Source organism: Hippoglossus hippoglossus, chromosome 3 (genome assembly GCF_009819705.1).
Source record: "Hippoglossus hippoglossus isolate fHipHip1 chromosome 3, fHipHip1.pri, whole genome shotgun sequence".
Taxonomy (NCBI): Eukaryota; Metazoa; Chordata; class Actinopteri; order Pleuronectiformes; family Pleuronectidae; genus Hippoglossus; species Hippoglossus hippoglossus.
The window spans coordinates 13,169,110-13,190,842 of record NC_047153.1 but is presented as its reverse complement, the minus strand read 5'-3'; the positions used below and the strand labels follow the sequence as shown (position 1 = coordinate 13,190,842).

Sequence of the window (21,733 nt, the reverse complement as noted above, 5' to 3'; positions counted from 1 at the left end):
GGGTAAACCACACAGAAAGCAAATTCCAAAGTGAAAATCAAGTTGTTGTTTAGACCACACGATCACCAAAGCCTCTAGCATCTCTTTGTCCTTCCAACTTGACATTTGTTGTTGTGGTCTACATGTGCGGCTCCTCTTTCTCATCCTCAGATATTTGGGTTCTTTTTAGTTTTTATCCGTTTTGCATCCATTGTGTGTTAGAAACGTCATCAACACAGCCAGGCGCTTGTGGTGGATCCTCGTTATCCAGAGTTTTTAAAGGGGGCTGTCAGGACAATAGCCTGACAGCCCCCTTCAGTGCATGTCTGAAAGCAACTTAAGTGATCTGTTTACACACTGATGAATCACAGCCTTTGCAGCGGCGGTTATATGATTCAGAGAGTGCGTGTTACGTGCTCATGGTACTGTCTGCTCTTACTCCTGTGAATAAACCTGGGAGACTGCTGTGTATACAATGAGTGATTTAAATTCTTAGTTACAATTTGAAAGCTACATGCATAGTTGGATCTATGTTGTTGTTATTCTGTGGTGTAAAATATGCCAAAAATACAACTGCACTTTTCTCCAGTGCGGTCACACGTAGTCGATCTTTATGACTGACACACTGTATGGTTTTGTGGAACTGCCAGATGTTCTTACAACACTTTAACCAGTGGGGTTTTTTCGTCCCTCACATATTTCCCTTGAGCCCATGATTGGTTGAGCGGTGCCACTGTACTGTGGCTCGTCCACTTTACCGGGTAAGCTGATACTGACTGTTGGTGTAGCTTGTTCTGTGCCTCGCCCTCGCCCACAGAGTCCATTGTGTGCACAGAAATGTACAATCACAGTTTGCAGCCGAGGTGTGTCCCCTCCCTGCTTAATACTCTTGTGTGTCTGGGGGTGTGTTCGTGAGAGATGTGGATGTTTGTAATCAGAGGAGTAGATTAGTACCCTCCAGTACATGAGCAGCTATATAGACATATCATTTTCCCAGCAGGCTTTCATTACAGTGTTGCTTCAGTTTAATGAGGTAGCGACACAACGTGAGGTCAGACTGCGCTCTCTCATTCCGCTCCTCGGTTGTAATGATGCACAGAAACTCACTCCGCTAAGCTAGTTTACTGTGTGACACGACAAAACCCTCTAAAAGATCCTTGGCAGCGTTTGTCGCTTGCGTTTGTGTGCATGGGTGTGTGTATTTACCTCAAACCGTTTCAATAATTAACCTAAAAATAGATAACAGAACAAAGCTCTGCCTGTAGGTTAATCCCTTGTGTTTTTAATAAAACACTCACTCGTTGTTTGAGAACCGGAGTTCATCAGGTTTTTCCTCTAACATACTCAGGAAGAAGGAACCCAGCTACTAAATAGATTTTTTTTGTTCTTTCCCTTTTCTGCTGACAGATAACACTGCTTTTCTTTCTTTTTTAAAAGTTCCCCTCATGCATTTCAACACCATCTGGCTCTGTTTTTATTCTTCGCTGTGGTTGCTTCACTTTCTCACAACCTTTTTCAGACCCTGCCAAAAAGCTATTCTCAGAGCACATGTCTGAATAGACATGGACGGTGGTGTTACACAAGCTTTTTTCTTTATTGAAGTTGGCTCTCAGCCAGATGACATCAGTGAGAGCAGTGCAGGGCTATGTCATGTTCATTTTCTTCCTTTTATGCTATCGCTTATTGACCGAGGCGGAGAAGTAAAGGAGTCTGTCCTGATTGTAGCTTCTTGAGGTTAATGAATGTTTATAATATATTAATTGAATGACGATGGAGACCTTAGTTTTTTGTATGAACTATGGTTTTTAAATGTTTCTGCTTTTGTTGCAGCTCTACAATACATTTTCACATTCTTTACATTTTACAAATAGGTAGTTATTCTCTGAAACATCGATGAAAATGTTGAAAAACGCAATCTTGCAATGTTTAAGAAAGAAGAAGAAAATGTGCCGGATCCGCCCCCTGATCCAGATCTGCACCAACATTGAAAGGGTTCTTCCTGGGGTCATGTTCCACCCCCTTTTTGGGTAAAACTGCTAGCTAACAAAAAACAAACAAAGAAATGCAGATGAAAACATAACCTCCTTGGCAGAAGTGAAAATATATTTTGTAAATGGTATTATAATAATATATATACAAAGCATTTGAACAATTTCACTTCTAGAATGAAAGTCTAAGAAGATGACCCCCCCCCCCATGTCTCTCAGCAGACAGTTTACATGCCTGGACAGTGACTCACCAGCAGTGTTGTGTCCAGAAGTTTCAGCTGGGCCCACTGGGGCCTGCGGGGCCCATTGCCAACAGTAACTGTTTTGAAAAATGGGAGTTCACTTGAGCGAGCTGGGAGTGACCTTTGACTTACCTTTCTTGACCCGTCTCTTCCCAGACTAACCATAGGGAGGCCCTCTTGTGCCCCCGACACCCTTTACTGCCCTCTTATTTACCCTTTTGACCCCTCATCCTCATCTGTCTTCTGTTGAAAAACACCCTTTGTCTGTGGACATTTCTCGGCTTTTACTGCTGACACTATATTCAAGCTACATTTATTATATTTCCCTCTTTCCCACAGAAAAGGAGAACCCATACGAGGATGTTGACCTGAAGCGGAAGAGTTTGGTTCGGAAGTCTTGCCTGTTCGAGAGCAACAGATCTTGGAGCACCCCAGACAGGAAGCTGAACTCTCCGCCTCAGGTAAAGACATAAACCTGCTGGCATCAACAGCCCTAATGTATTTTCGCTATACGTTCCAATGCAGAGTCCTGGAAAAGATCTCTTAAAGAATCTCACACCTTAGTTTTAGCACGACAGGAAACAGTTTGATATGTTTACACCTGCTGATGTTCCACAGAAAGGCCCATTAGCAGATTTGGCTTCTCTCTCTTCACTGCTCAAGCTCATGTCTCACTAAGAAAAGGAAGACAGACACCCGCAGTTACTGTTGGTTATAACAAGAGTGGTTTAAGAGCCCGGTCTTTGTCAGAGCAGCTGCTGTATCTATTCAACGTGCAGCCAAACAAACTTGTGCTGCTCTAATAAAGTCATAAATAATAAATGTCAGTCAATTATTATTCATCCCTCAACTTTTCACGATCATCTGAGCTCCTGCACATGAGGAGACAGACAGCAGGTCACAGTAAAGCTACTTTGATGAAGAGTCAGTTTGTGTCTGCTTCCTCTACTTTGCTCTGCTCAGTATCTTAAACTGATCTGCCGTCAAAAAAAGAAGAAAATCATCTTAGTTTGTTTAGAAGATGCATTTTTCTCTCGCTGTCTAACTTCTAACACAAAACAATAAGGTTTCCAGTGACTGTTTCACAATAAAAGCCAACCCACATTCCCCTGGTTGAACAGTTTTAAGTCTTTTATTTTTCAATTCGCATTAGCAGTAAATTTATGTAACTCCATTAGGGAGGTAACCGTAAACAGTGGGGCTCGTGTCAATGAGATGAAATTAGAAACTAAAATGTTGCATTTCATACACGCATCATTGCCTGTACATTAAATTAATAAATAATTCATAAACGTTGGGTGCTTTCACTTCTGATGGTCCTGACCATGGTCCGAACCAAGGTTCATGTCTTTCACACCTGATGTTTTGGGTTACGACTAAACTGAAAAGTCAGAAGGAGTAGATCAAGCTAATTGGGTGTGAAAGCCCCTTAGATACTGTAATTCTTTGTAAATACTTTATGAATGAATGGGAATGAATTAAATGTACCAAACCTTCCATGTTCTTTTATTTCCTGACTAGTTGCCTTCCAAACCCAGTAGCCAGTCCCTTCGCCTCTCTGGTCAGACTGACAGGAAGAGCCACCGGATGTCTCAGTTGTCCAAACGCTACAGCCACGATGAAATGCTGCTTCGACCCCAGATGGGTGTAACATCTTCACAATGCGGCCTCCTGGATGATAGCTTCTGTAGCACAGGCGACACGCTTGCCTCGCAGAGGCACTGGAGGATCCCCAAGGTACACACTGCTAGATCCTACTCAAACATCTACACTAAATCCTTACAGAGCTCTGGCTGTGTGCTCTGCCCTGTGTTCACAGAGCAGATCAGGTTTCTCAGTCAGAGGCAGGGCAGCTCTGGATCACTGCTAATTCCTCAGTTTGGACAAGATGTTTCTTAAAACTTCTTAAAAATGTGTGATGCGTTTCCACCCTCATTGGGCTTTTTCGGCTTTATTTTTCGATGACCTTAAAGCACATGTACAGTACTTTACACTATTACTTTGGGCCAGGTATACCCCCCTACTTCCTCTATACTCATGATCAAAACAAACAAAACCTCAGATTCCCCAACAGAGCCTTTCCTCTTTCTTCTTTTTACAGCTGGTCCAGAGGATCAACTCCATTTACTGCACTAAACGTGGGAAGAAGAGGTTGAAGAAGCTAACCATTGCCAATGTGGAAACTGCATCTCTGAGAGGTAAGGGCTCTCTGTACTCCCCTTACCCTCTGACCAGATAAGTGAGTAAATATTTGTGTCTTAGCCACGTTGTCGTCGTGCCCCTCTCATAACACATTTTTTTTAAATTGCCCTTTGACCTGTGGAAAACCTTCATGTCCATCTCATGTCTGTCTCCAGATGACAACAGTGAGAGTGAGAGCGACTCCGATGACAGGTTCAAAGGTGAGTGACCTTAGCGTTCATATGCAGGGGTGAGATGCTGCACTTCTGTTTGCGCTCAACTTTTTCTCAGAGATGTTTTTCTCAGTGTTTGTGCAACAGCTTCCCAGTTTTGGATTGAGCAAAATGACCAAGACCACAAAATTGTTATTGGCCACATGCACAGATTATCAGTAGACCACACAACATTCATCACATCGAGATTCGATAGCAGGCACGGATACTGATATTTTCTCTCTATTTTGTTGCGTCAATGAAAAAGAATAACACCAATACAATGTCCTGCCTATCTATAGAGTCTGAGACCCTTAAATTAACATGTTGAAGTTTAAAGTGTGAATTTTGCTTTGGTCAGTAAATGTAATGTATTTCTGTTCATTTCCCTCCTCAGCTCACACCCAGAGGCTATTGAAACTGCAGTCTATCCTTCGACGGGCCCCTAGCTACCGCACACTGGAGCTGCAGCTCATTGAGTGGCAGGAGAGAGAGCTCTTCGAGTATTTTGTGGTTGTTTCACTAAAAAAGAAAGCCAGCAAAAACTCTTATTCCCCAGAGGTCACCTACCAGTTCCCAAAGGTAAAAGCATGAAAGACATAACTGATTCCCTCTGTTGCTCCTCTCACCTTTAAAACTTGAACAAGAATCCATAGTGACTGAAAAAGTTAAGAAAAAGTTCATGCATCGAGACCTTTACAGTGGTTTTAAGTGTTTAAAACCACTGTAATTAGAAATCACAAATACTACACAGAGCTGCTGACTATTTTACTAAACTTATGATGGGACAGAGCCACATTGTCAACAGTAGTGAATGTCTTTGACAGCAGGAACTGATTTTAAAGCTGGAAATAACAAAAACTAGAATGGCACTCAGTAGAGCGCATACCTTCGCCAAAGCCCAACAGTCGCCCTAAATTCAATCAAGTTGCACCAAATTGCACTCAGAGATATCAGTCCCATACATGAGCCTGATTTTTATATCAAGATCCATGAATTCCTCCCTGAGAAATCTGTAAAAATGTCCAACAATGTTGTAGCTCACAATGTTAAAGAGAGTGAAAAACAAATTCCTGGATCCAGCTCCTAGTGCATTCCTGCTAAGTAACCGACAAACAAACAATCAAACTTAGATCAATACGTAACCTCCTTGGCAGGGTAATGCCCCAAATTTTAGTTTTTTAGGGATTATTATTTTAGATTTGGTTCAGCAGAAGTGTCTCCTGGGAGAAGTTCATCTCTGCCAGCCAGGGGGAAACACTCGCTCTGTTGTGAGTTAATGAGGACAGAGTGGGGCAACGATTTAACCTTGTATGGGAGAAATAATATTCTGGTCATTTACTATTCAGACTGATATCAAGGGGGTTTAAAAAAAAAAAGTAGGACAGAGTTAACTGTAGGAGACTGAGCTGACTGAAACTTCTCTCCTCTCACAGCTAGAGAGGCCCACCAAGCAGATGAGGGAGGCAGAACAGAGGCTCAAAGCTATTCCCCAGTTCTGTTTCCCAGATGCAAAAGACTGGAGTCCTGTCTCGGAGTACACCAGGTATGACCAAGAATCTTGTACATGTACATCATCAATGGAGCAGCAATGAAGCCTTGTACTACAGCGGCCAAGATATATTAAAGTCTTTCTTTTAACCATCCCTACCTGTTGAATGGCCACATCTTTCTAACTTTCTGTAAAAAAAAAAAATCTAAATCCAAAATTTAGATGATGCACTAAATGTTCTTTTCTCCAAAGCCACGTCTCGTACGTCTGAGTAAATTGACCTTCCCCTTTAACTCTTTGCCATGACACCAAACAATATAAGCTGTTGTTAAATGTGTAACTCAAGGTTTAGAGGGAACACAAATTCACCGTCATGGTAACAGAACAACTGCTATACGAGCAGAATGTTTCGAGACTGTGTTACCAATAATAATATTATGGCATAGATGCTTATCGACACAGCATACTGTTGATATTATCTCAAAAGCGCCTCCACCCGTGTTGATGGCCTGTCAGATAAAATCTTATCTGTGTTTTACAGCTGCTACGCCATCGCATAAATGAGAGTAAAAATCCTGTGCCATGTCTGTTTTGTATGTGCAGTATGTCTACATGTGTCTGGTTTTTTGCCACAGCGAGACCTTCTCCTTCATGTTGACTGGAGAGGACGGCAGCAGGAGGTTCGGGTACTGCAGACGCCTGCTGGTAAGCCACCGTTAACTCTCCATCTCCTCCTCCCTGCTGAGCCCTGTTTGTTGTGACAGAGCTCTTTATGTGAACATGTTATAATGGTTTCCTGTGGAGCTACTGATGTGTTTCATGACCATCCACCTTGGCAGCAGGAATGAGATCATATATTAAAAAAAGGGAAAACTAGAATGGCACTTAGTAGAGTGCTTACCTCTGCCACGGCCAAACAATCCTACTCATCACTGACTAGTTTAGACATAGATGTCAGCATCATAAATATTAAATTTTTTTACATCCAGATCCAAACTTCACCCATACGTCATCCCTGCATCAAGTTGGATGCAAATTGTTTCATTACTTTAATAATAAAAATAATACATTATTTCACTGTGTCTTTCTAAACACCCAAAGACACATTAAATCATAAATAAACACATGAATAATTACAGTAAAACCAAATGTTAGAATCAGATTAGGAGACACAAACATCTATCACTACAATGTATATGCCACAGGAATACTTAAAAGTAAAACCAAGGTTAAAATCAGGTTTAGAGGTAAAGAAACCAAACTGTAAGAGAGTGACGAAAACTAAAGAGTGTAAATCCAAAGGTTAAAATCTGCCCTTTGAGTGTAACTCTGCCAAGAAATAAACAAACTAAGATGGCACTCAGTAGAGCGCATACCTCCCCTAAGGCCCAAGATTCAGATCTTTATTTGGATTTCCCCAAATTGTGCACACTCATAAATATCAGTCCCCTAAACAAGCCTGAATTGTTTTGAGACAACAACGAAAATGTTGAAAACGCCCTATTTCGAACTGCTAAAGAAAGTGAAGAGCATTTCCTGGATCCGCCCCCTGATTCGGATCTTCACCTAAATTGAATGGGTTCCTCCCTGAGCGATATGGCATTGTTTTGCCAAGTTTCGTGGTAATCTGTCCATTAGTTTCTGCGTAATCCTGTTAACCAGCAGACAGACAAATAGACAAATAGACAAACAAACAAACAATCTAATGAAGACGAAAACATAAACCTCCTTGGTGGAGGTAACAAAACAAACAAACCAACCGACAGACATAACATAACCTCCTTGTTGGAAAACTGCCTGAAACTGAACCTTGTGTAAAATCTTTATTTATGGTTTAAAAATGTATAGCATTTTTTAGCACACTGGACCCCAGCCAGTCATTATTATAGCAGCTGATCAGCCTGATGGTCCAAAGACTTCTCATCCTTCTGTTGTTATTCAAGTCTGCCCAGGAAATAGCTCTGGTTAGAAGTAGTAACAGAAACATCTGGAATAACAAACATTCAGACCACATCGCCAACACCGATTTCAGTTGCTACAAAAATGCATGGACCTAGTTTCAGTTCTGCAAAATGTAAATCTGTCTCTTTAAATATATTTTAAATTTGATATGATTACAATTTTATCTCAGAGAGAAATAACCACATACTGTCCACATTCAGTCGTTGTCATAAAGTGTTTAAAAATATGATTGAAAATGACTCATTCAGTTTTAACAAGAGTTTCTCAGGAGAGTCAAGACAAAGAGAAACCATGAAAAACCCCAACTTTGTCATTGTCGAGCATTTCTTCTTCGTAACGAGCCCGGGAAGAGCTTTGAAGTCGTTGAGTTTCCTATTTAGCTTGCGGGTAGCGAGCATGACTGTGTGGGATTCTGTGAATGTGGTGGTGATTTTGTTTGCCATTTGGTATTTCAGTACGTTTACAGCACTGCAGCGTGTATGTTCTCAGACGTCTGTAGGGAGTGTCTTCACCATCCAGCGGGACATCCTGACTGGAAATTCTTTAACAAGACATAAAGAAAAACACTTTGTAACTCTGCTCTCACGCTTGATCTGCCCTGTTGATCTGATCTCCTCGATAGAAGCAGATTTTTAATGAAGGTGGAAGAAGAGGTGCGCTGCTCTCCTCCAGTAACTCTGTTTCCTCCCCGCTGTCTGTCCAGCACTTGGCAGTAGCCGAGCATTCCTGAGGACTTGAATCAAGCTCCACATAGTTGATTTAATCGTCCATTTGGAAAAGCGGAGGAGAAACAAGAGGAGAAATTGTATACCTAATATGGACAAGTGAATTGGCATTTCTCGAGTGCTTGTGTTCATTTGTGTGTGTGTGTGTGTGGAAGCACATAATGGTCTGTGAGCGTACAGAGGAAGGTAGATATGATCAGAGCAGCAGATAAACCACCTGTGTTTAGGAAGTCCGTATCCACATGAAAGACTTTCACCTCAGATGACAAACTAGATTCAAGACTTCAGCTACACTATATAAACAGCTTATCTGCATATTCTATTATCATGATCAGACCCATAAATATATATATATATACAGTGTATATATGTGTGTGTGTGTTTCAAAATATAATATGCAACAATTCTTAAATTGCCTAAAAACGACAAGACCTGTTCAATATATTTGGTTGACTTGTGTACTTAGATTATATTATTACTAAAATGTTCAGACCCAGAGAAATCCCACATTTATTCTGGGAAACAGGACGTTTCATTTTGGTCGCCTTTTAATTGCATCACATCCTCTTAATGACTTTGTCAGTCTCCAGGGCAAACGACATATGATGAAGGGAAAACACACGGCTAGACAGTTTGTTCCTTCCTCTGTTTGCATTGTTCACACATAATGAAACATCATTAGTCATTCCCATTAGCTGCGTAACGTGAAAACAAAGTGTTACCTCATCCGTGAACATGAGTTATGTCTGGTAGATTTTCATCAGCAATGATGGTGAAGACAACATCTCCCATGATTCCAAAGCGGCTTCACAACATCATTAAACTTGGCCTTTGGTTATCGTTTTGATTGACAGAACCCTAGCGACTGAAGTTACATATGCTACGGTTAAACAAATGAGTTTTGAATAATTATTCATTCCGTGAATATAAATTACTAATGACTCTAAAGCTGAAAAAACATCCTTTACAATGTCAGGGTTTATCTCATTTCGGGCTTGGAGACAGTCTTTTTAGCAGAAAGCCTGGGGGGTGTGGTTTTGGAAAGATGCGAACATTTGGCAGACAAGGAGAGTTGCATCATGGGAAATGCAGGATCCACTGATTTGGGGGGCCTTGATTTATATTTTGGCCTGTTAAAGAGCAAAGCTATACTGCTGAGCTGCTGCCCCAGGAGTGTTTGTGGTCAATTTTCAGAACATCTGTGAATGTGTCTCTTCATTGAGTCGATTGAAAGTGTTTCAATGAGTCTCTGTCGATTTTCTCCCACAGCCGACAGGGAAGGGGCCTCGTCTTCCAGAGGTGTACTGTGTCATCAGCAGGCTGGGCTGTTTCGACTTGTTCTCCACAGTGAGTTCAATCTGGCCCTCTAGCCACCCACACACACACACGCACGCACGCACGCACGCACGCACGCACACACACACACACACACACACACACACACACACACACACACACACACACACACACACACATGCGGATAGGCAACTACAGCCAGCTAACTGTGTGGTGTTGTAACTGTGGTTCAGCCCGTCTCACTGCTGAACTAAATGACTTTCAGCAGGCTGTCTGCTGAAGGCCTGTTCATTGGTTAACCTTACTTCATTGTCTTTTTGAACGTTTTGATTTCCCACGGTGAATGTTTCCTTCACTTCTGTCTCAGTGACGCTAACATGAAGCAGATCAGTCGCGACCTTTTTTTCTGATTACTTCACTCATTCAAAGTGAGTGAATCCAGTCTGTGGAAACAAAGTGGCTGCTATATGACAATATACAAATAATAAAAACGTGGTAGACGGTGCACACAGTGTGTTCTGTATCCATTATTTAATAATAGGGACCTTGTGGAGCTTTTTGAAACCGCATGTGATCAAAGACTGAAAAGTTGTAATCCTGAACCCTGAAAGGAAAAATCTGAAATGTGTCTTTCGTAGTTCAGTAAGAAGAATAACTTCTATACTGAGCTGAACTCGTGCTTCACAACAAATCAAATGGTAAATGCTTTGTCTGGTTCTGCGTCATGTGATATAACACCTCAGACGTCTCTACTTTGACAACAGTGCAGACACAAACCTGAAAATGAAAGGAGGCTATTTTTAAAGTGCTTTCATGGTAACTGGGAGCTGATGGCGGTGTTTGATTTCATTGGGAAAGAGAAACACAGACAGATGAAGAGAGAGAGGTGATATCACGTGACCTTGAAAACGAGCAATTCTCCAAGCAGCTTTCCAGACAGAGGCCGCTTGGACCAAAACAGGCAGACAGGCACACTGGGTGGAATTTTCCAATCACACAGACATGGAGAGAAATGCATTTGCTATTTTTCCAAACAGAAAATGAATACTTGGTTCCAGACAATTGCTATTACTCAAACTTATAAAAATATGTTTCCATCAATTGTCACCATGATCAATAACCTTGACGACCTTAACCTTATTTTCCCTTTTCCCTCTTGGCTATTCACACATTATAGTTTAAAACCTCAAACCTTGTGCTGTGTTGTTTTTTTTAATGAAATATATGAAAGCATCTGTGCTCTTCCTTCCAATGTTCAGATCCTGGATGAGGTAGAGAGACGGAGAGGTGTCTCAGCAGCTCTGGTCTATCCCTTCATGAGGAGTCTGATGGAGTCGCCCTTCCCTGCACCAGGGAAGATTATCAAAGTGAAGACCTTTCTGCCTGGAGCAGGAAATGAGGTGAGAGCTGCCAGCAATGCCTGACACCTCTGCTCATCTCTGTCGCTACTTAAATCCTGCGCAAATAACGAGCTCAAACTATTTTCATTGTATTATTTCAAAATGTGGTCAGGAAATGTGGGGGAAAGAGCAGAGCAATGATGTGCAGTAAATGGTCCGGCTTTCCAGAATCAATGCCACCACCACGCCACAAATTTCACATCCTTTGTGGTCATTCAGGTCATCGAGCTGAGGCGGCCCACCGACTCCAGACTGGAGCACGTGGACTTTGACAGTCTGTTCAGATGCCTCGGCGTACGGCAGGTGATACGAGTCTTTGCCTCGCTGCTGCTGGAGCGCAGAGTCATCTTTGTGGCCGACAAACTCAGGTGAGCCCGAATATTCATCTCCAAACAAACTTCAAATGAGAGCCAGCCGTTTAATTCACCTCTTCTGTCACAATTGGTTGTCAACTGCTGGGGACATGTGATAGACCAGCAACGCAAACACCTTAACAGAACCTTAATTGGGGAAGACAGGCTGCAGGCTCCTTATCCATAGCACTCTGCTGTGGTTTTGTCAGTGTTTTTGGGTGTGGAACTGTTTGATTATTATGTATTGATTAGTATTAGAAAGTCAGGCAATAGTCCATGAAGTCAGCTGACCGTTTTTATAACCACAAGTAAAGCTGGGTCACACGAATGAGAGTCACAGCAAGGGGGGAACAGGGTGCGACTGATAAGAGTCTCCAAGGACTCAGTGTCCCAGTCTGTCCTGTTGTTACCAAAAAGAGAGGCTTGCTTTTAGAGGATTGGAGGCGAGGGCGGAGTGGGAGGAGATTTGAGAAGAGGAGTAATCTCTCCATGTATCAGAGCCCAGTTTAAACAAACATCAGTGGGGGCAGTGACTGTGAGGGGAAGGAATGCACTTCCTGTGTGCACGACTCTGCCCTCTGTGATCTGTGGCTCGACCGTCACTATTTGACATATGATGCCACATTCACTCCCTGTGTACGAGTGGCACTCTCTGTGTCCCTGGAGAAAATCTGCCTCCGCTCCTCATTACCAGAGGTGATAACATCAAGGAGTCACTGGGCAGGGATCTTGAATCACGACACAATATTATCAAGATTTATTATCCAATAACAGGCAATTATGTGATTTAGTGATATGTGATTAATCTAAATATCTGTTTACTTGCTGGGATGAACATAGATCTAAAGGGATGAAATATTCATTTAAAGAGGTAATATGCAGCACTTCTTTGTGCCGTTTTCTGCATAACGAGAGTAATTTCCTTTTATCCATTTCATAACTTGTGACTGAGTCACGTCAGATAGATTTTCATCTCCACGGTGAGGACAACAACTCCCATGATCCCACGCTGCTTCACAATGTCATCTTTCATTATTATTTTGATTGAGAGAACCCCAGGGACCAAAGTTACAAATTTTACGTTTAAAAAAAAGTGCGTTCTTGTGGTTTGCACAGGATGAATCCCCTTTGGTGATTTTTCCCCCATTAGGGTTGGATATGTGTGCAGGTTTTCGGGAAATGTCTCAATAGCTGTTGGATTGATTACCATGAAATGAGGTACAGACATTTATGTTCCTCTCAGTAGGATTTCTAATCCCTTTGATGGCCCCTTCAGTTTTTATGTCATTATCCGTCTCTGACCAAATACCAAGAGGAAAACGGTGCACGTTATTATTGCTAAACATCTACTTTTAAATTTGGATTGTCAAAGGTCAAAAGATCATTTAAAAAGTCTGTAGTGGCAGAATACCATTAAGTGAAATTTTCATGACACAAAATAACAAATATGAGTTCTATAATCTGCTCAAACCATGTGTGTGTGTGTGTATGTGTGTTGATTTAAATGTGCAAGCATGCAGGGGTGCATGTGGAGCTCCTGTCTTTTGGTTTCTTTTAAAAACAGCGAAAGGGCCTCACTGCAGCATTAATGACTTGTATGATAAAAAGGGCTGCTCCCTCTGGGGCTGTGGTATATAATCCATTCCCAAAATACCTCGCCACTGGAACATGATGTATGTTTCTTTCCCTCAAAATGTACATTCGGTGCAAGCAGGGGCCGAGGGGAAACACCATGTTAGGCAATAGTTCTCTGTGGGGTCTTCTGTTGGGGTCTTGTTTTCTGGCATGTTAACTCTTGATATTGCAGTGAGAAAATATTTTTTCGTGAGAGGTTGTTGCTCCTACATGAAAGTCGCCACAGACAATTTATTTTAAGAGCATCTTTCAACATCTGATGCCTGTAATAACAATGCCTAATCAGATAAATTCATCACCAGCGATGTCACTGTTTAACTGCTTAACTCAACTGACCCGCAGATGCTAAATGAGTTTGTGTTGCAGTCTAATGTGAACAGCGTCTGCCAGTCTGCAGGATAGAGTTCAGGTTGGTTACCAAACTTAAGTGCACGTCTTGATGTATCTGTTGGCATGGCAAATATTCCTACAGTAAAAGTATAACTACATGTTGGATCTAGACAACTTTCTCCACTGTGCTACTTAATTTTTTAATTAATCCAATGTATTTCCATTTTTGTGGAAATGAAAAAGAAATCTGTCATATAATGGGCCAAAGATTCAAATATTATTATATGTAATCTTTGTGAGACAAAAGCTCAAACATCAAAACTGAACTTCAGATTTTCTTTTTCTTTCTTTATTGAATTGATGCTGCACAGCTTGTTCACTCAAAACAGTCTTCTTGACTTGAACAACAGGCTTTTAATCTCCTCCAGCATACAAATGTGAGAACACAGGTTTACTGTCCAGTCATTTGGCAGCAACAGAAAAATGCTAACTTTGAATTTCCTGAAATCAAAACGTTTTCAACCGAAGTCGGCAGTTTAGAGCTTCGTGTAAATGATGCCTCACACATTTATAGCATCAAATAACTAATTAAACCAAACTTACTGTAGAAATGATCACTTGAACATGATGAGAACTTCCTAAAATCACAGAAACCATCTTGAGAAATAATTATTTGACCTGTACTTTGAAGGAGGTGATTTTCATGACCCAAACTGCAACCAGCCAACAGGTGGCGATCAAAACACAGACACTGTCATGTCGTTCATCTTTATACACAGTCAGCAGTTTTACAGTTTGCTTTCACAACCGAAACAAAGGTCAGAGGATAAAGTACTCAGTGTGCTTCCAGATGTTTGGACATTTAAAGGATGATCTAATATTACCTGTTGAAGTCAAAGGCTCAACTGAGGGACTGCATAATAATAAGGACTGTTTTTAAATTCTGTGAATCGTGCAGTTTTTCTAGTGGGAGTCCCAGAATAAAAAGTGAGTGAGTGTCTCACATATTGACGGATGTAGGAAAGAAAAAGAAAAATACATTAAGGTAAGAAGAGAAATCTGTTTGAGAGAGAGAGAGAGAGAGAGAGGGGCGATGAACAGGGAAGAGACTATAGAAGAAAACTAAACAGTGGCTTCTGAACTTTTCCGAGACACTGGGAATTAATCAAGCTCCCTTTACCAACATACAGCAGCTTGAGTTTCACTCTCTGGTGTCCCCTTAGTAAAAACTTAAAACTGGTTATTTAACAACATAATAAAGAGTCTATGTTTAGGAGTTTACCTGGGCTCTTATTTTGTTTTTGTAACTCAGTGTCTGAAAGTGAGTTGGAGGCACCAACATGTGACTGCAATCCTCTGACAGGTAGAATTATTGCCAGCGCCGCCGGCATTTTTTTGATTAGTACTCGTTTCATTTAGTCTTTGGTTGGTCTCAGACACTTTCTGAAACATGCTCTGCAGACATGGCATGAAGCCAAAACCGCTTTTAACAACTTAACCGGTTTTCCATGTGGTACTTGGCTCTGGGGTAGAGTGAAGCCCACTCACTGTAAACATGTGAAATGTTTCTGTTTTTCAAAAAGCCTCGGCTATTACCGGAGCCGCCACAGCTGATTTTTACATCAGAGCCGCTCTCGTGAATGTTTACACCCACGCGCTGACGCTCGCATACACACGTAGACGCTCATATACACAAACACCTGCACACATTCATCTGCTCTCAAGACGGCCTCGATCAAACTGAGACACTCTTGAGGTTTTAATAAGAGCCTGTATGGAGTTTCCCACCAGGAACCTATTTCTCATTGTTAAATGGCTTCTGCTGGTTCCTTTTGTGGAGCCGTAGAGCTGCAGGCTGAGGACCAGTGGCTGGAGGTGCTTATTGACAGGAAGTGAGGGAAAACCATTAGTGAACTACAGGAACAGCAGATAGAAAGTGCATGTGCAGCTTGTCGTAGAAATCCTCTAGGTCCAAGTGTACGCCGCAGCCTCTGTAGATGATCTCTAGGTATTATTTCGAGCTTGGGAAAAGTTTTAACAGTGAAGAATGGTTTTGCGGAGCTTTGCGCCACAGCTGGAGTCTGACAGCTGTACTTCAGTCTCTTTGTCCTCTGTCTGAGGAATCAGTCTTAGCCGTGGCAGGACTGATAGACACAGTGCAGTGCTTTAGTAGAGCTGTGAAGCATGTGCTGATACAGCCTCTTGACTCCGGCCCTCTCACTTTCTCAAGCACTGAAATTTCCCCTCCTCCTAGTCATCCTCTGGGCTTCACAGGCTAAGCCTCTCGATCCCATGTTTCCTGGAGTATCTGCCAGTTCAGCCTCACACACACTAAACCAGGCCTGGCAGACCTACGAGAGCTAATATGTCAGGATTAGCCCCCAAACCTCAACACATCGCAGCTCTGCTCAGATCTCACCTCTGCAGAACTGGCTCACTTTCTTTTTTCTGAGACTGGGGGCATGAAAGTGAAATTTTAATGAAATGAATCTTGGTTTATGCTTGTGTGGTGTAGTTTTTACAAGTGAAAATTGGGGTTAAACATTAAAAACAGACTCAAAATGTGCATCACTTTGGTAAAATGAATCCCCTCATAGCTCGTTGCTTTGGGCTTCAGTGAGGATCAGTCAAAATCAGCTGTCGTCTTTCTGCGGTCAGTTAAAATGACTCATACAACTAGAATGGCACTCAGTGGACCGCATACCTCCACCAAGGCCCAACAATCCCCTTTAATTCAATCAAGCTGCACACAGTCATACATATCGCTCCTCTAAGTATGCCTGATTTTTTTTTTTTAAATCAAGATTTCTGCATTATCTCTTGAGAAATTCACAAAAACGTTGAAAATGCCTTATCAAGCAACGTGGAAAGAAAGTGAAAAAAAGATTCCTGGATCTTTCCCTAAAACCGGCTCCAAAAGTGAATGGGTTCTCTACCCATAACCCCACACTTCCACCAAGTGTCAAGCAAATCAGTTCAGTAGTATTTGTGTAATCCTGCAAACAGACAGCCAAATCTACACTTATCTACATATAGTCAGTCAGGAACACTCTCGTCGTAATTCAAGCATTTATCGGAATGAATGGAAACATAGTTTGGCTTGGTGCTGATGGCTCCACTTGTAAAATGCTCCCTGAATTAGCCAAGTAGCATGCTAAGTTAAACAAGGAGAGCCGTGCAGAAAACCTTCTACATAAGACTGAGCTTAAAGCAGGACATCGAGTACCATTTTAAACTTTTGATCCTGGTAAAGAGTCTAAACTAGAAAAGGGGACGCTGGGGTGGTCAAGGCAAATTTTCAGCAGCAGTGTGAGGCAGCAGTCTGGTATCAGGGAATGAGGAGGGTGTCATATTATCAATAAGTGGACGTGAGCTGTGAGTGACTGTTTGGACCACAACTGGCTGTCAGCTGATTACAGCTGGAGCGTATGACTTCTGCGTCCTGCATGAACTAACGCAAAGTTTCATTGAACCCCCCAAAAATATTACTTCATTTAATTCAGGAGAGAAAATGAGTTGTTCCCCTCTGCTAAAGCTGTCCTGATAACATTAACCCAGTCCCAGTTATTCATTACATTATGTACACTGTGCTTTTCCTACTGTGACATGTCCAACATCTTCTGTTATTAATGGGTGTTTTTTCCTTTTTTTAAAATGACAAATCCATGGTCTTAAGTTTTGGCCTGAATCTAACGGGAACGTCTGTCCAGAGTTGAGTGGCAACCTTCGCTAGTGCAGAGTGTTTGTATTGCAAGTTCATCTTCTCCCAAGAGTGTGTGGTTGGGGAACGAGTGTAATTGATCCTCAGTGGTGTGCAGGGCCGCTCGTAGCCTGTGGCGAAGGTTTTCTTGAGATCTGTGCCCCATCACTCCCTGTTGGAACCTGTCAAACCCAGGAGATGGGATCTGGTAGGAATTATCAAGCCCTCCTCAGGCAAATGGAAATCAGACCGGCCAAAGCAAAGTTGCCAGTGCTTCATGTTAAGATTGAACTGGAAAAGGACCTGAAAAGACTGAGAGCTGTGGTTATTATAGCCCTCGGGTTTTCACTGGTGTAACTCTGTCAAGAAAACACATTTTAATCTTGGCAATTTGACTCATGGGAAGTAAAGATGAAAAGGCCGGTGGCCAAAGTGTGGCCTGAACGAAAACTGTGGAAAGGTTTGAGGCAGTTTGTCATTTACCTCAGCACATGGATGCTAGTCCTGATCTCAGCTCTGTGTGTATGTTCAGTCTCTGTGGGCTGAGACACAGTGTGAGTGAGGTCACTTAAAAGGGAGCAACTTCTGTTTACTTGGATCTTCTGTCTGCAACAACCATGAAACAGATTCCTCATTAAAAGCGTACATATCTCAAGTGAGATGCGTTTGCATACCATGTTTGATCCCTGGTCTTGTTTTTGATCCATACTGATTTTGTGCCTATGTGTGTGTGTGTGTGTGTTGTGTGATTGGACCCGCAGTTTATTTTCACTCTCTTTGTGTACATGCAGCGGACAGTATGTAGAGGACAGAGGGGGAGGAGGGTCAGCCACTGTCAACAAGCGACGGATCGTGAGAAAGACAGGCTGCTATTTGTGATCTCGATGTTATGGCACAGCTGTCGGAGTTAATCCGAACTTCGTTCTTTCTGGTATTGCATCAACAAGCCTCCAGCTTAACTATAGCAACATGTCAGAGTCACGCCACCGCTGTCGGAGTGTAAGAGTTGTCTGCTGGATCCTGGCGTCCCTCAGACGAGCTGCAGGAAGAACAAAGCGCCAAAACCGGACGCACATAGCTGCAATGTTCCGCCTCGTATGAAGAACGTGTTTCAGGGAAAAGAGGATGAAACTGTTATTTAACTTGGAAAATTAGCCCAGAGACCGAAATCCTGTTTGTGTTCTAGTGGTTCAGTGTGTCACTAAAGATTTAATGATAGGGATTTTTCCTGCATGTGTTCATGATGGCAGGTGATATTTTTATTAAAATGTTTCATCACACAATCCACAACCCCCACTTTAAAGTTTTTCATTATCTACTGAAACGTCTGCCATGTATCACCGTGTTTGGTTTAATCTGGTGTGGCCTCTGCAGGCCTTTGTTTTGCGAGCGTGACGGTGATTGATGGTGTGTCTTTGTTTTTCTCTGCCTCTCATCATCAGCACCCTGTCCAGCTGCATGCACGCAGTGGTGGCGTTGCTCTACCCCTTCTCCTGGCAACACACCTTCATCCCTGTGCTGCCAGGGTCCATGTTGGATATCGTCTGCTGTCCCACTCCCTTCCTGGTGGGGCTGCTGTCCAGCTCGCTGCCTAAACTCAAAGAGCTGCCTGTGGAAGAGGTGAGTACGTCATATTAGGATTTTCTTTTCAATGCTGAAAAGACGTGCATTCATGTTTACATTTTCCGTAACAACTTTTTTTTAAATCTCCTAGTATTGTAGTTTTCTTTTTATGTAAAGTTATTTACAATAAAGTAATTTTATAATAAATATCAAGCCACAAATACATTTCTTTGTCATAAGGGTTTGATAATGACATTTTAATCATCTTTGCCAATGATTGTTGTGGCCATTTTTTTTACTGCCTAAAATTGGCAATGGTCCCCAATATGAGTCAGTCTCTAGCATTGAACACATGTTTATACACCTCTCAGACTGGTAGTTGGGAAAAGACCCGTCACAGTTTACACAGAGCTGTTAATGGGCTGTCAACATCTGCTGTCTGTTACATTACTTGTCCTGTTGCTGTCTGACTCATAAAAACATTAAATCTGCTTCATTGAGAGAGAGAGAGAGAGAGAGAGAGAGAGAGAGAGAGAGAGAGAGAGAGAGAGAACAAATGTAGCTCTGCATGGAAGAGACAAACTAGCATGTTTTCATTTTGTGCCTCTGTTTCTTTTTCTCAGGCTCTGATGGTCGACCTTGGAACCGACAGATTCATCCGACAGGTTAGTCTGTGAGCGCAGGGATCATCATCGAGCCTCTGGGTGTTTTATGGCTTTAAGACACAAACCATGTTACATTTCATCCCTTTATCAATCAGGGCAAAACTTTAGGAACAAATATATTGTTATAGAAACTGTAATAGAGCCACAAACAGAATAAAACAAATATGGCTGTAGGTTATCAATGATATGTTTGTTTCAGTCTATTTTTGTGCTAAAAAATGTTAGCCATCAGAAGTGTCAGGTCATAGCAGAACATGTAAGGCTGAAGCAGCAAAGGCTGTGAATGTTTTGGGCTATTGAAGGAGAGTTGTATTTCTTAAGTATTCAACTTTTCATCTGTGAGAGGAAACTGTCTTCTTCTCCATGTTTTGAACAGGGTCGTAGGACATGTGGTTCATTCGATAACATCTGAGCATTTGAAACTTACTCTGCAAACATGGTTGTTTATCACCGGCGACTGCAATGTCTTTGATTGTTTATAGATGGACGACGAGGCCTCGCTGTTGCCGCGCAAACTTCAAGCGGCTCTTGAGCAAGCGCTGGAGCAGAGGAATGACATCATCAATCAGGACTCTGACAGCGAGTCAGACGAAGGTGAATAAGTGAGAAATCATCGGTCCCGACCAAGACAGATGTCGTTTTTTAATCTCTTTTGATTAGAGCAACGTCTGCCGCTCAGCCCACGTCTGATCAGCCTGTGAAACTCACTGGGAAAATGACGTGTTCTGTTCCCACGTCACTGAGTCACAAAGGAGTCCAGATGATTCAGGGTTTCTAATGATGAAAGGTTGATGTTGGCTGATTACGCTTATTTTTAATGTGATCCACAGAGTTGAGATAAAACAAGACAAAGGTCAAACAGCACTGACAAAACAAGTCAACAGCAACCAAGCCAAAGTGTTTTCTTTCTCCTCTATTTTCTAATGTAGCAGCTGTTGTTTGATATCTATTCATGTTCATTCATGTCCCATATGGTCTAGCGGTAAGGATTCCTGGTTTTCACCCAGGTGGCCCGGGTTCAACTCCCGGTATGGGAATAATCTGAAATGTTTACATCTGGAGAATTAATTGACGTTTTCACAGTGTAAGGATATTGATATTCAACTGATAACACCAATCTGCTACATACTTTTGCATTAATAACTAGTGACCTTACATATTAAATCTCTGTTTCCACATTCTCTTCAAAAATAAAACCGACATTCGTGCAACCAACAGTTTGTTAGATCAGAGGAAAGATAAAGCTCAACTTGCTATACTTACAAAGACAGAAAAAAATCATCTGAATTTTAGGCCTTACAAAGTCTTAAATATCTTAAAGTATTATCCTACCTACGCCGTGCTTTATGAAAAGCAATGTTTTGGCGAAATACATAAGTATATAATGTCTGGGACTGATAATACTTATTATCTGTCATACTTGACATAGGTCTTAAATGTTATTTATTATGGTTGTAAAAAGCTCTTAAAAAGTCTTAAATTTAATTTGTTGAAACGAGCAGAAACCCTGCTGCCAGCTGCCTAATGTTTACTGTACAAAACGCTAATATGACGGGAAAATATTTATATGGAAATAAGTAAAAGGTCCAGTAATGATGGAATTGTCCTCATGTAACTCTTGGTAAGGCCATTACAGTTATGGTTGTTATGGTTGTGCCAGTCTCGAGGATTTCTGTCTTTTCTGTAATTCACTGTGTGTGTTTTGTTCTGGGCAGATTTATTTTCCTCAGACTCATTCAAAGTTTCTTTAATTTGAATTTCAGAGAAGTGACATCCATGGTCCTGGTCTTGTCTTGAGCCATGAAGCCCTGAGTCTCTTTAAACTTGCTCAGATTTTCCAATAGCTCTAGTTTTGTTTTATGCTTTTGGCGTTCTTTGACAGCACCAGTTTAAGAGCAATAGATATAACTAGGGCTACGTTGTAGCACTGAACGGGCCCGAGCACATGCAACTCGGGACCTGTTGCGGTTGGTGGAGAGAGCGATCGGCAACCGGGCACACGGCTCCGCG

The 21,733-nt window shown here is 41.9% G+C and overlaps 1 protein-coding gene and 1 non-coding gene across 3 annotated transcripts in view; both read left to right on the top strand.

Annotated features, from left to right (window-relative positions):
- The window catches only part of dennd2b (DENN domain containing 2B), a 49,523-nt gene that overhangs the window by 24,956 nt on the left and 2,834 nt on the right, over positions 1–21,733 (top strand). For both annotated transcript variants that reach the window (XM_034574851.1, XM_034574841.1), the window contains exons 5-17: positions 2,549–2,670; positions 3,731–3,946; positions 4,311–4,407; positions 4,567–4,611; positions 5,000–5,184; positions 6,039–6,148; positions 6,730–6,799; positions 10,051–10,128; positions 11,337–11,477; positions 11,697–11,845; positions 18,938–19,115; positions 19,682–19,723; positions 20,206–20,317. In XM_034574851.1, the coding sequence (XP_034430742.1) occupies positions 2,549–2,670; positions 3,731–3,946; positions 4,311–4,407; positions 4,567–4,611; positions 5,000–5,184; positions 6,039–6,148; positions 6,730–6,799; positions 10,051–10,128; positions 11,337–11,477; positions 11,697–11,845; positions 18,938–19,115; positions 19,682–19,723; positions 20,206–20,317 (1,545 nt within the window). The remainder of the gene's footprint in view (positions 1–2,548; positions 2,671–3,730; positions 3,947–4,310; positions 4,408–4,566; positions 4,612–4,999; positions 5,185–6,038; positions 6,149–6,729; positions 6,800–10,050; positions 10,129–11,336; positions 11,478–11,696; positions 11,846–18,937; positions 19,116–19,681; positions 19,724–20,205; positions 20,318–21,733) is intronic.
- Positions 20,689–20,760, top strand: trnae-uuc. Its single transcript has one exon. It is a non-coding gene; the product is annotated as a tRNA-Glu (tRNA).